General features: G+C 35.5%; 2 protein-coding genes across 2 annotated transcripts; one reads left to right on the top strand and one right to left on the bottom strand.

Moving 5' to 3' along the window:
• Positions 1-274: 274 nt before the first annotated feature.
• Positions 275-1061, top strand: LOC130740165 (uncharacterized). The gene is made up of 3 exons (XM_057592678.1): positions 275-494; positions 594-644; positions 731-1061. The coding sequence occupies exons 1-3, from the start codon at positions 275-277 to the stop codon at positions 856-858; spliced, it is 399 nt and encodes a 132-aa protein (XP_057448661.1). The 3' UTR covers positions 859-1061.
• Positions 1062-4669: 3608 nt separating this feature from the next.
• On the bottom strand, positions 4670-8397 carry LOC130740164 (binding partner of ACD11 1-like). The gene is made up of 5 exons (XM_057592677.1): positions 8244-8397; positions 6519-6622; positions 6341-6416; positions 5501-5581; positions 4670-5397 (listed from the first exon to the last, which is right to left on the bottom strand). The coding sequence occupies exons 1-5, from the start codon at positions 8247-8249 to the stop codon at positions 4882-4884; spliced, it is 783 nt and encodes a 260-aa protein (XP_057448660.1). The 5' UTR covers positions 8250-8397; the 3' UTR covers positions 4670-4881.
• Between the last annotated feature and the right edge of the window lie 1101 nt (positions 8398-9498).

The raw sequence follows: 9498 nt of genomic DNA, 5'->3' as shown, positions 1-9498 counted from the left end.
CACGAAACACAGCCCAAGTAAAAGTGAAAAGAGTGGCAATGAGTAAAGGGGAAGAAAGCCCAAAAAAGACAAGCACTTGAGCGTAGGATAGGTAGAAGAATGGGGTCACGAGACTCAATACAATAAATCAATAATCTCCTAATAAAATAATAAAAATAAAAATAAACAGAGCATAATAAAAATATAAAATTCACACTTGGACACTCCCGTGTGTCTCTGACTCCTTCCCCTTCTTCTCTCTTTCTACCAGCAGCCGCTCTGTGAGTTCGCCACGATGCACAGACAGTCGTTGGGCTCACCAGTTTCCAAGCTCCACGGCCATGGAGTTGCTATCGAAGACGCCACCGTCATCACCGCCGACGAACCTCCCAAGCCTCACCGTCTGTCCTCGCCTCTTCCCGCACCGCAACACAAGTTCATCCACATCATTCCAGTTCTCACTGTCCTCTGTTTCCTCATCCTCTTCCTCTGCTCTCACACTCCCTCTCCATCAGGTACCACCTCATCTATCACTCTGTTTTAGATTTTCATACATATACAGTAATTGAAAACAAAAAACCATAACAACCTTCATCTTGTTCTTCTTCTTCCAGACCTGGATAATTTTGCTGGATTCAAACACTCTCGCAACCCTCATTTAACAGGTACAATGCATTTCCAGATTCTTCTTTGATTTTGATTATTTAAGTAATTAACTAACCTAATTAAGCGCTTTCTCGATCTGTTTTAGATTCAGCGACAGAGATTAGCGGTGGCATCGAGCATTACATGGAAGCGAAAAGAAGCGACGTTTTAGCGATCAGAACCTTGCAGCAAATACCAAAACCTCGCCTCCACAGGAAACTCGCCGATTTTTAGCCGCAAAGAATCGCTTCCATGTCAACAACACGTGATTGTTGTTCCTCCTCACCCTTTCTTCTTCTTCCATTCTATATTCTTGTTGCTCCTGTTGTATATCACAGAGAATAAAATCAATTCATCGTGGTCTACTGGTCTCAGATCTTCTTCCATCATGTGAAACAGTGAATAATAATTTTCTTTAATTTTGAGAATTTGTTTCATTATTTTGTGTATATTTTTATATATGTATGTATCCGTTGAAATGTACGAACTGTGGGTTCCGGCGTAAGATAGCAGTCGGTGGTGGAATACAGCTGGATTGGGGGACCGTTACTGAAGCTGGAGTTTATGGTGATGAGTGCCAGCTGGAAATTGCAGTGTTTTTAATGATGATGGGTGATACTTGGGTCAGGTACTCCTCTGTTACAACCAGCAAGCACAACGCGCCTTTTGCTTTCCCATCATCACCGTGGTGGCATGAACAACGTCGTGCCTGTTTGGTTTTTAATTAGGAAGTCGTTCGATGCATAATTTTCAATGCGCACTCAGCCAAGACAATGCATTTATTGGGGTGAATGATGTGTTTTCACATTCACTAAACTGAAAATCAAACAGACTCCTCGTCGTTTTAATGTAGAGTACAACATGTTGCAAAATGTGTCGGTGGAAGTTTCAATGGACTATGGTATGGTGCCATGATCGTGTGCGGTTGGGATGTTGTGTGGCTGACACGTGGGACCCGGGTTTAGGGTTTATGATTGGTTGGTTGCTGATCATATTCAAAGATGATGATATAAGTGATAAGGAATAAGAGAGGATAGGGTAAGGGTAGGCAATCATTTATGCAAATTAATTAGTAGCATTTGGTTTTACTTACACCTTGATCGTTTATGTTGTGTTGAGGAGTCTATGGTGAGACACGTATTGACATGCAAGCGTATACTCATTGCCAAGTAGCTTATGTGGGTGCAATAATTATAATTGAGAGAATTGACGCAAAATCTTATTTTGATACAGAAATTGACTTGAGCATTCCAACAAAATTGTTTTCATCAATCGATGTTCATAATGGAATAGCATGTGTTTTATAATACGCAATCAATGTTAATTTGGGTAATTTGAATATGGTCATTATTTAATTTAATCAGGTTTCAAATTATTTATTAGCCAATCAATTAACCTAATAATGAGATTTGGTGTCGGCTGTTTGAATATTATAGCAAATAATTCATATATTCAACTGAATTTATGTCGACTCGTCGACTTATATTGCGATGATAGCCGGTTACATTGATAGTAATACATAGTAGTATTTTATTAAAGCATATGATACTTAAGTCTAAACGTGGCAATCAAAACAATGATAGTACAAGGCAATAGAACGTTCTCCTGCATCACCTTTTTTTGTTTTAGGGGAAACATATGCGTTGTGTGAAATAACCATTTAATTCCAAAAGCTTAAGCTGTTGAGTAATGGTCACTTTAATGATTTTATATTATATTCTAACACGTCCCCTCACGCAAGAGCCATTTTAGGCTTGAAGGGTGGATAAATGCACAGACCCACCTACCATGTGCTTAATTAAATTTCACTTTTTAATTAGAAAGTGAGGGGAGCAATGATCGAACTCTAGACCTCTCGGCCATAAAGGCTCTGATACCATGTCAAATAACTATTTAATCCCAAAAGCTTAAACTGTTGGGTAAGGATCACTTTAATGATTTTATATTATATTCTAACACGTTGAACCTCCCTTGACTTGTTTACTTAAGGAATAAGCTTTACCAATTCTTCAATCAAGTTAATTGACAGTTAAAATTTCCTGATATGATTTAGGGGTTTATGCCATTTCATCATTAGCAAAAAAAATCATTTCTACTTTGTTCTCTTCCCTTTTAAAATCCGTTAGTATCATTCGTTACCCACTACTACACCCACCACTACTTTGATTATTGGAAATTAAAACTTGATGGTGACACATATGGATAAAGCTAAAGGGAAACTGGACCAGACTCCATGGATTGATCACCAAACAACAATTTTATTTAATAAATAAAAAGCAAGTGGGTCACATTCACAAACTGCTAAATGCTAATGCACATGGCTAAGCCTAAGCAGGCTCGTGAATATGGACATTGAAGAGGTTTCATTTGCAGATGGGGTTTAAATTTGATTCCGTGGAAGAGCTGCAAGGGCAAGCTTATAATAACGGGAGTCATTCGTGCAACCCGTGGGGTGGAGTGTTCTTGTTTGCGCTCATTCGATCTTTGGATTTTCACATTTCATCCACTTCGGTCGCTATTTTTATTTATGAAAGGAGTTATCATCCTATCCTACCCATGTGTAGGGATGAATTATTTTCATAGGTTATACTTATATCTCAAATTGGGACTTCAATTAATTAATTTGGTCGATGGTACGGTCTCTAGTCTCTACTGCCAGCAATCACTTCACTGTGAATGTTCACATTAAGTAGAAAACTGGTCACTCCATTTTTTTGGACTATGATCAAACCTTCAACCATGTGCTTAGGGATAAAGTGAGCAACTACCACACCATATCTTATGATTTGGGACTCCAAATTTGTTTGCAGTCGCAACATACTTTCTTTGATTGTGATTAAATTAATAATATTGGATGCACTGAACAATAATGACAAAATGGTCTAAATATAAGTGAAAAGTGAAGCCTTTATAATTTTATTTTACCTTCAATTCTTTCACAATTAAGTATTAATTACTTTTGTACTAAAATCCCAATCCCTATTTTTCACTATTCCAACATATTGATATTCCTCGCTAAAGTTATCTTGTTCTTACAGGATACCCAATAACTTACCTTAGCACATGGTTTCTCTTCGACATTTCCAGTGCTTTAGCGGTTTCATTTTGGTTTCTGATCATCCTTAGCATTTGAGCCATTTGGATTAATTTGAGCTATTTGGATTAGCTTTTTCCGGCATCATACAAGTAACTAAAAAAGAAAAAAGACTTAGCTTTTCTAATGTGAGAGGAGTGCTTGACTAACCATTGATTAACAAATCAACTATTGAGGGTTTTATACAAGTGTTGGTACCAACTAGATATTTTGTTTAAGTGTGAAAGTTAGTGTCTTGAACTAGAGATATAAGGCTCTAGGACGGTAGCGGTATGAACCACTTATTGTTAAGTACAATTCGAAGAGATTCGTTCTCAAGATGTTACTGTGATACTATCTTATGTGCTATCATGCTGAGTATAACTCGAAGATATTTGTGCAAGGTCATTATTAGACTAAGTCATGAATGCTATGACGTTAAGTTCAACTCGAAGGGCTCATTTTCAATCCTTAAATTGGCCAAGTCTTGAATACACTTGTATGAAAATCAAAGTCTATAAGAAAATAGTAAAATTACCATGAGTTGTGCACACTGCACAGCTCGAAAAGACTATTTGTAAGAAACTTATTTTCAAGCGTTCAAGAGGTTGTCACGTTTTTTTTTTTGTCGTATCATACGTGATTTGAAGGAAAATTCACTTCCAAGATTGATTAATCTGACTGAGTCTTAGAAGCAGTTGATTGAAGATCAAAGACAAAAAATGTGTTCATGTCAATAAAGTTGTTGAAATTTAGCAGGTTTTTCTTCCATTTACGTTTCATGTGCTTTCACTTCGTTTAAGATTTTTTAATTCTTTAAGTGTCAAGCACTTTTTACATTAAATGAATCATTTCTTCTACTTTTAAAGATCCATATGAGCATTCTTCATTTGAGTTAGTTTCCCATGAGATTTCAAAGTTGTTGAACATTCCTTGAACACTAAAAGAATGTGCTCTTGTGCAAAAACAAAATAGGAGAAGCACATCATTTCGCACCTATAAAATTTAGTTTATCTTCCTACAGAAAGTCAAATAGTTGCACATTTGTCCTACATTCACTTTTAATCTTAAAAAAAGGGTCGGTGATCATCTGGAAACAGTTTGCTGGAGTTTCGGAGAAGATATATACACACATAAGAAACAAATCAAAGGATCAAACCTTGAGCAGGAGCAGGCTTGGAAGACTAGTGCTCACTTGCTGCTGCTGCTTTTGGTGGCCCAGAATCTCCAGTGTTTTGCTTGTGCTGCTGTTCTGCATTCTCTACTTTCTCTTTGGTCTTTTCACCTACTTCCCCAGCTGCCTTAGTAACCCTACTAAAAGCACCTGTTACCCAGGAGGCCCCAGTAAGAATGTATCGATTCTTCATTATGGCAGAACCAGCAGTACTGACTGTCTGTTCAGCAGCAGAAAGTGCTGATTTCGTCTTCTCTGAAACCTGAAACTTTTGATCCACTTCTCGAACCTTATCACTCACAACTGAAGCACCAGCACTAATTTTCTCACTAAGCCCAACTTTCTGGTCAAAAGATGCAACTTTTGCCGATGCTGTTGAAGATAACTGAAGCTTCTCATCGAAAGTCTTAGCTTTGTGAACAGCATCTTTCCCTAAGATGAAACCCTTGGCTAGCATACTGGAAACCACATCCTCTGCCTTCTGCAAAGCAGATTCAGCACCAGCAGGAGCTTCACTTTCTTTTACCTGCAAAAAGTTACATCATACATGGCTGTAAGGCGAAAACAGCCTGGGTATGCCTAGTTATTATGTACAATAATAAATAGATGAGGGGCTAAGGAAGGCTCACAGATGATGTCAAAGCAGCAGGTGGAAGCTGGTAAGTTGGATCCAAAGTTATTGTAACTGACATATCAACTATTGTTGCTCCCTGACATATGTGAAACTAGGTTATATTTAGTTATAAATCGCAGCTTAAACTAATTTGTTCACGGGGAAATAGAATGAGTTATAAAATAAACTGATACAATTCGACACATGTTCTAACACCCCACAGGCCCACACTATAGCTAACAGACCTTGCTTCTGATAGCAATTCTTTCCAATTACCACAAATAGATAACCCCATCAAGAAATAAGACAGCAGCTAGTTGGCCAGTAAAGCATGCAACACCAGCTCAGATAAGCATCAGTAAGATAATAAGATTCTATGATAATATCTGTCTAACTCTCCTCCATTTATGTTCAATCTCATACTGAATGATAATAAAAAATTCTAAGTAATTCCATGATTAGAAGAAATTCCAAACTAAAGAGGAGAAAAGGGAAGTATCCAGCATTATGTAACACAGTAACCATTAATCATTAATACATTTACTACATACATAATTTCATATCAAATAAGTATCAACAAAAAGACTAATGGAAGGCTTCTTATTAAGAGTTTTCATATGTAGAACTCCATGATTCTAAGATAGATTATTTTTTCAAGCAGGTAACTCATTAGTACTGCATTATCTTTCCAAAAAGTTAAATATTTCAACCCAATGTAATACCTTATGGATGATGGCAAACAGACCTATAATTCTATGGCTCTCTCGATAAGGATCACTAAGTACAAGACTTTTTGTTGTAAGAGTGAATTGATTAAAATATTGATATATATTTTTAATGATGGTAAGCAGATTACCGATAGCAGTACTGCAGTCTCAGCTCCCTGCGAATCCTTGAAGGTAACATAAGCAATTTGTGATCGCTCATCATGACTGAATCAATGATCAATAAATACATTTATGATTTGCATAACAAAATATACAGTGAAAGCACTCTAAAGACGGGATTACACAAAACCAAGCACGGTAACTGACCTGTGCAGTTCGACATATTCAATATCACCAGAAAAAGAAAAGAACTCCTTTATGTCTCGCTCAGTTGCTCCCAAGGAAACATTACAGACTTTAACAGTTTTTATCTGGAAAAAAATTGCAACGATTAGAAGTCCTTAACTGCAGAGTACCCACCCTCTGAATATGCAATAATTTCTGTATTGTCACTGTATGACAAATTCAATGCACATCACTCATCTGTACTCATATCTCTGGTCAGTATGTTTTAAGTGCAGCTACAATTGCTTCTTATAACAGGTTGCTGCTTATATTTTATGCCTTCTCATATAAACAGAGAGATAAGAGCAGGTGATACTGAGTTGAAAGATTCATAAAACCATGTTGAGAAATAGAAGCGTAATTTTTTAAAGAAGAAAAAAGTAATAAGAGCAGAACAAAAGAAAAAGCTAGAAATGACAAAGTAGGTATAAACTTAAGCTTATCATCAGGCAAAGATTACACATTTAAGCAACCCTTCGAAAAGGATAAGTCAAAAGTGTATATGTCTTTCCTAATTCCTATTAAACAATGTTATTTGAATTTAGTATACATATCATACACATAAGCTTATCTCAACATCAGATACAAGCTATAGTGAAGTTGTTAGAACATCAAGAAAATATCTCCTGATATCTTTATTGTATTAGAACATTGTAGAGCACCTTACATGATCTCTGAGAAGTTATTTTCAGTTACGAGTATAAATCAAGTTTATGCTTCGTATTTGACACATCACTGTACACACAAGAATAATGTTAAAATTTAAAGTCTCTTTCTCTGTTTTCTCCTTCCCAGACTAAACTACATAATTTCGACAGAAGTCATCAATAAAATCCAGTTTCTGATCTCTTTTCTCTGTTTTCATCTTCCCAGACTAAGCTATATAATTTCAACAGAAGACATCTATAAAATCCAGTTTATAACCATTCAATACTTCATGTAATTTCCAACTAATTCTAATTCCTGAAACCCTCAAACATGATCTAAAAGAAAAATCAGTGTCCATGATGAATTTATCATGCTTATATCATATACCATGCACCTCTAGACCTCTAGTCCTGATTACCAAGTGATGTAAGTACAATCCTATCCTCGTAAACTCAAAGAGAAGGTTGCAGCACAGTCAGTATTCTCACATGGCCAATCATTTCATATCAGTGTGCCATTTCTGATGTTGAGAACCAACTCCAGAGTCCAGACACTACCATTATCCAATTCATAAATTCCCACAAGGTAAGTCTACCAAACTGCAAAGCCTTAAATTCTCACAAGAACCCAAATTACCACTAAAAGTGAACTATAAGCTAGAAATTGTTGGCAGATTCAGATAATTTTATATTCTATTCACTTAAAAATTTGTAAGTGCTGGGTTCATATTTTCCCATAAGGCAAATCAACCAACCTTCAACCTTAAATTTTCACAAGTACCCAAATAAATAACCACTGAAAAGGAACTATAAGCATGATTTTGCTAGCAATTTTAGATAGCTAAAATACCAAATGTTAAATAACCATTAGCAATCCAAATACACAAATGAAACAGTCACAAATATTGTAAAACATTTGGAAAATTCGTTTATAGCGGCAGTTTCTACTGATAGAAATGGTTTATACGCATGCAACAAGATCTTCAGAAATCTTAACGATGGGAAAAATTATAGAATAGATGTGCGAATTCAGATAGACAGAGGGAGTTTGAGAACTCACCGACATCGGAAGATGATTTTAGGTCGAATCACCGATCACCGGAAACCGCCGCGAATGAGTTGCAGTCGGTGGAGAAAGACGTGATGTGAGGAGCGATGTTTCAGCGAAGGAAAAAAATGATGTAGGATTTATAAGAGGGATAGAAGGCACGTGCGAGCATCGTGGCATTCAAATTTCGTAGCACGAAACCGCGTGACGCAACATTGAAAACTGCTGGCCTGAGTGACGCTTCTTCATTTTTAAAAGCTGTTTTTTTTGTGTGACTATTTTTAAAAGTTTATTTAATTTTTTTTTGACAGAAAAGTTTATTTAAATTTTAAAATATACTCTCTAAATAATTAGAAGTTTTATTACTATTTAAGAAAAAAATCTGTTTGATGAAGATTAAATAAATCAAAAGACAAAATAAATAAATAAATAATATTTTTTTAAATATAAAGGTGAAAATGAGATGAAAGAAAATAAAATGCAAAAAATATAAGAGAGAATATGAAATTATTTTTTATTACTTGAGTTTGATTAGTACGTTGACATAAATTTATAGGAAGAAAAATAATGCTTTTGATTTTCGGGCTCTTGAGGCTTCTTGGTTAGGCCAACCTCATCGACCATCGTGTTTGGTCAAGCCCTCCATCATCAGGGGAAATAAGAGATTTAGATAAAATTAGAAACATATTAGTTATTTTAACCAATAGTTAAGTTATTTGCAACTTAACAGACACTAAATTAGAGGTAAGTTTTTTTTAGTTTAGACTTTAGAGTGTATATCATCGATGACTTTTGCTGTTTTCCTTTTTTTAGGATGATTAGATAGTTGTTTATTTTTTTGGATAGTTGATGATTTTTCTTTCTGACTTGTTATCCTTTTTGTCCATCCCTCTTTACTAATATATTTGGATTTTCAAAAAAATTACTCAGTGCAAGTGTTGATACTAAGCCTTAAACGACGGATTACGAAACGTCTATCATTTTCATGAGCGATTATCAAACTTTAGCCTCATCCTTAAAATACGAGGTGAGCAACTATCATTGTCACACGAAATAATAAATCTAATTTACACGAGGTGAACAACTATCATTGTCACATGGAATAATAAATATAATTGACGCGTATCAACTTCTTACTTGCACACGTCACTAAAATACCGGATTTGGATACCCTTATGTGTTAATTTTCACATGACCATGTCATGTGAAAATTTCAACCTTTAATTCTTTTTTAATGAAATTTAAGCTTTCAATGAATATATACAAA

This window comes from Lotus japonicus, chromosome 2 (genome assembly GCF_012489685.1).
Source record: "Lotus japonicus ecotype B-129 chromosome 2, LjGifu_v1.2".
Taxonomy (NCBI): domain Eukaryota; kingdom Viridiplantae; phylum Streptophyta; class Magnoliopsida; order Fabales; family Fabaceae; genus Lotus; species Lotus japonicus.
The sequence above is the reverse complement of the archived record's forward strand: the minus strand, read 5'-3'. Positions and strand labels throughout refer to the sequence as shown.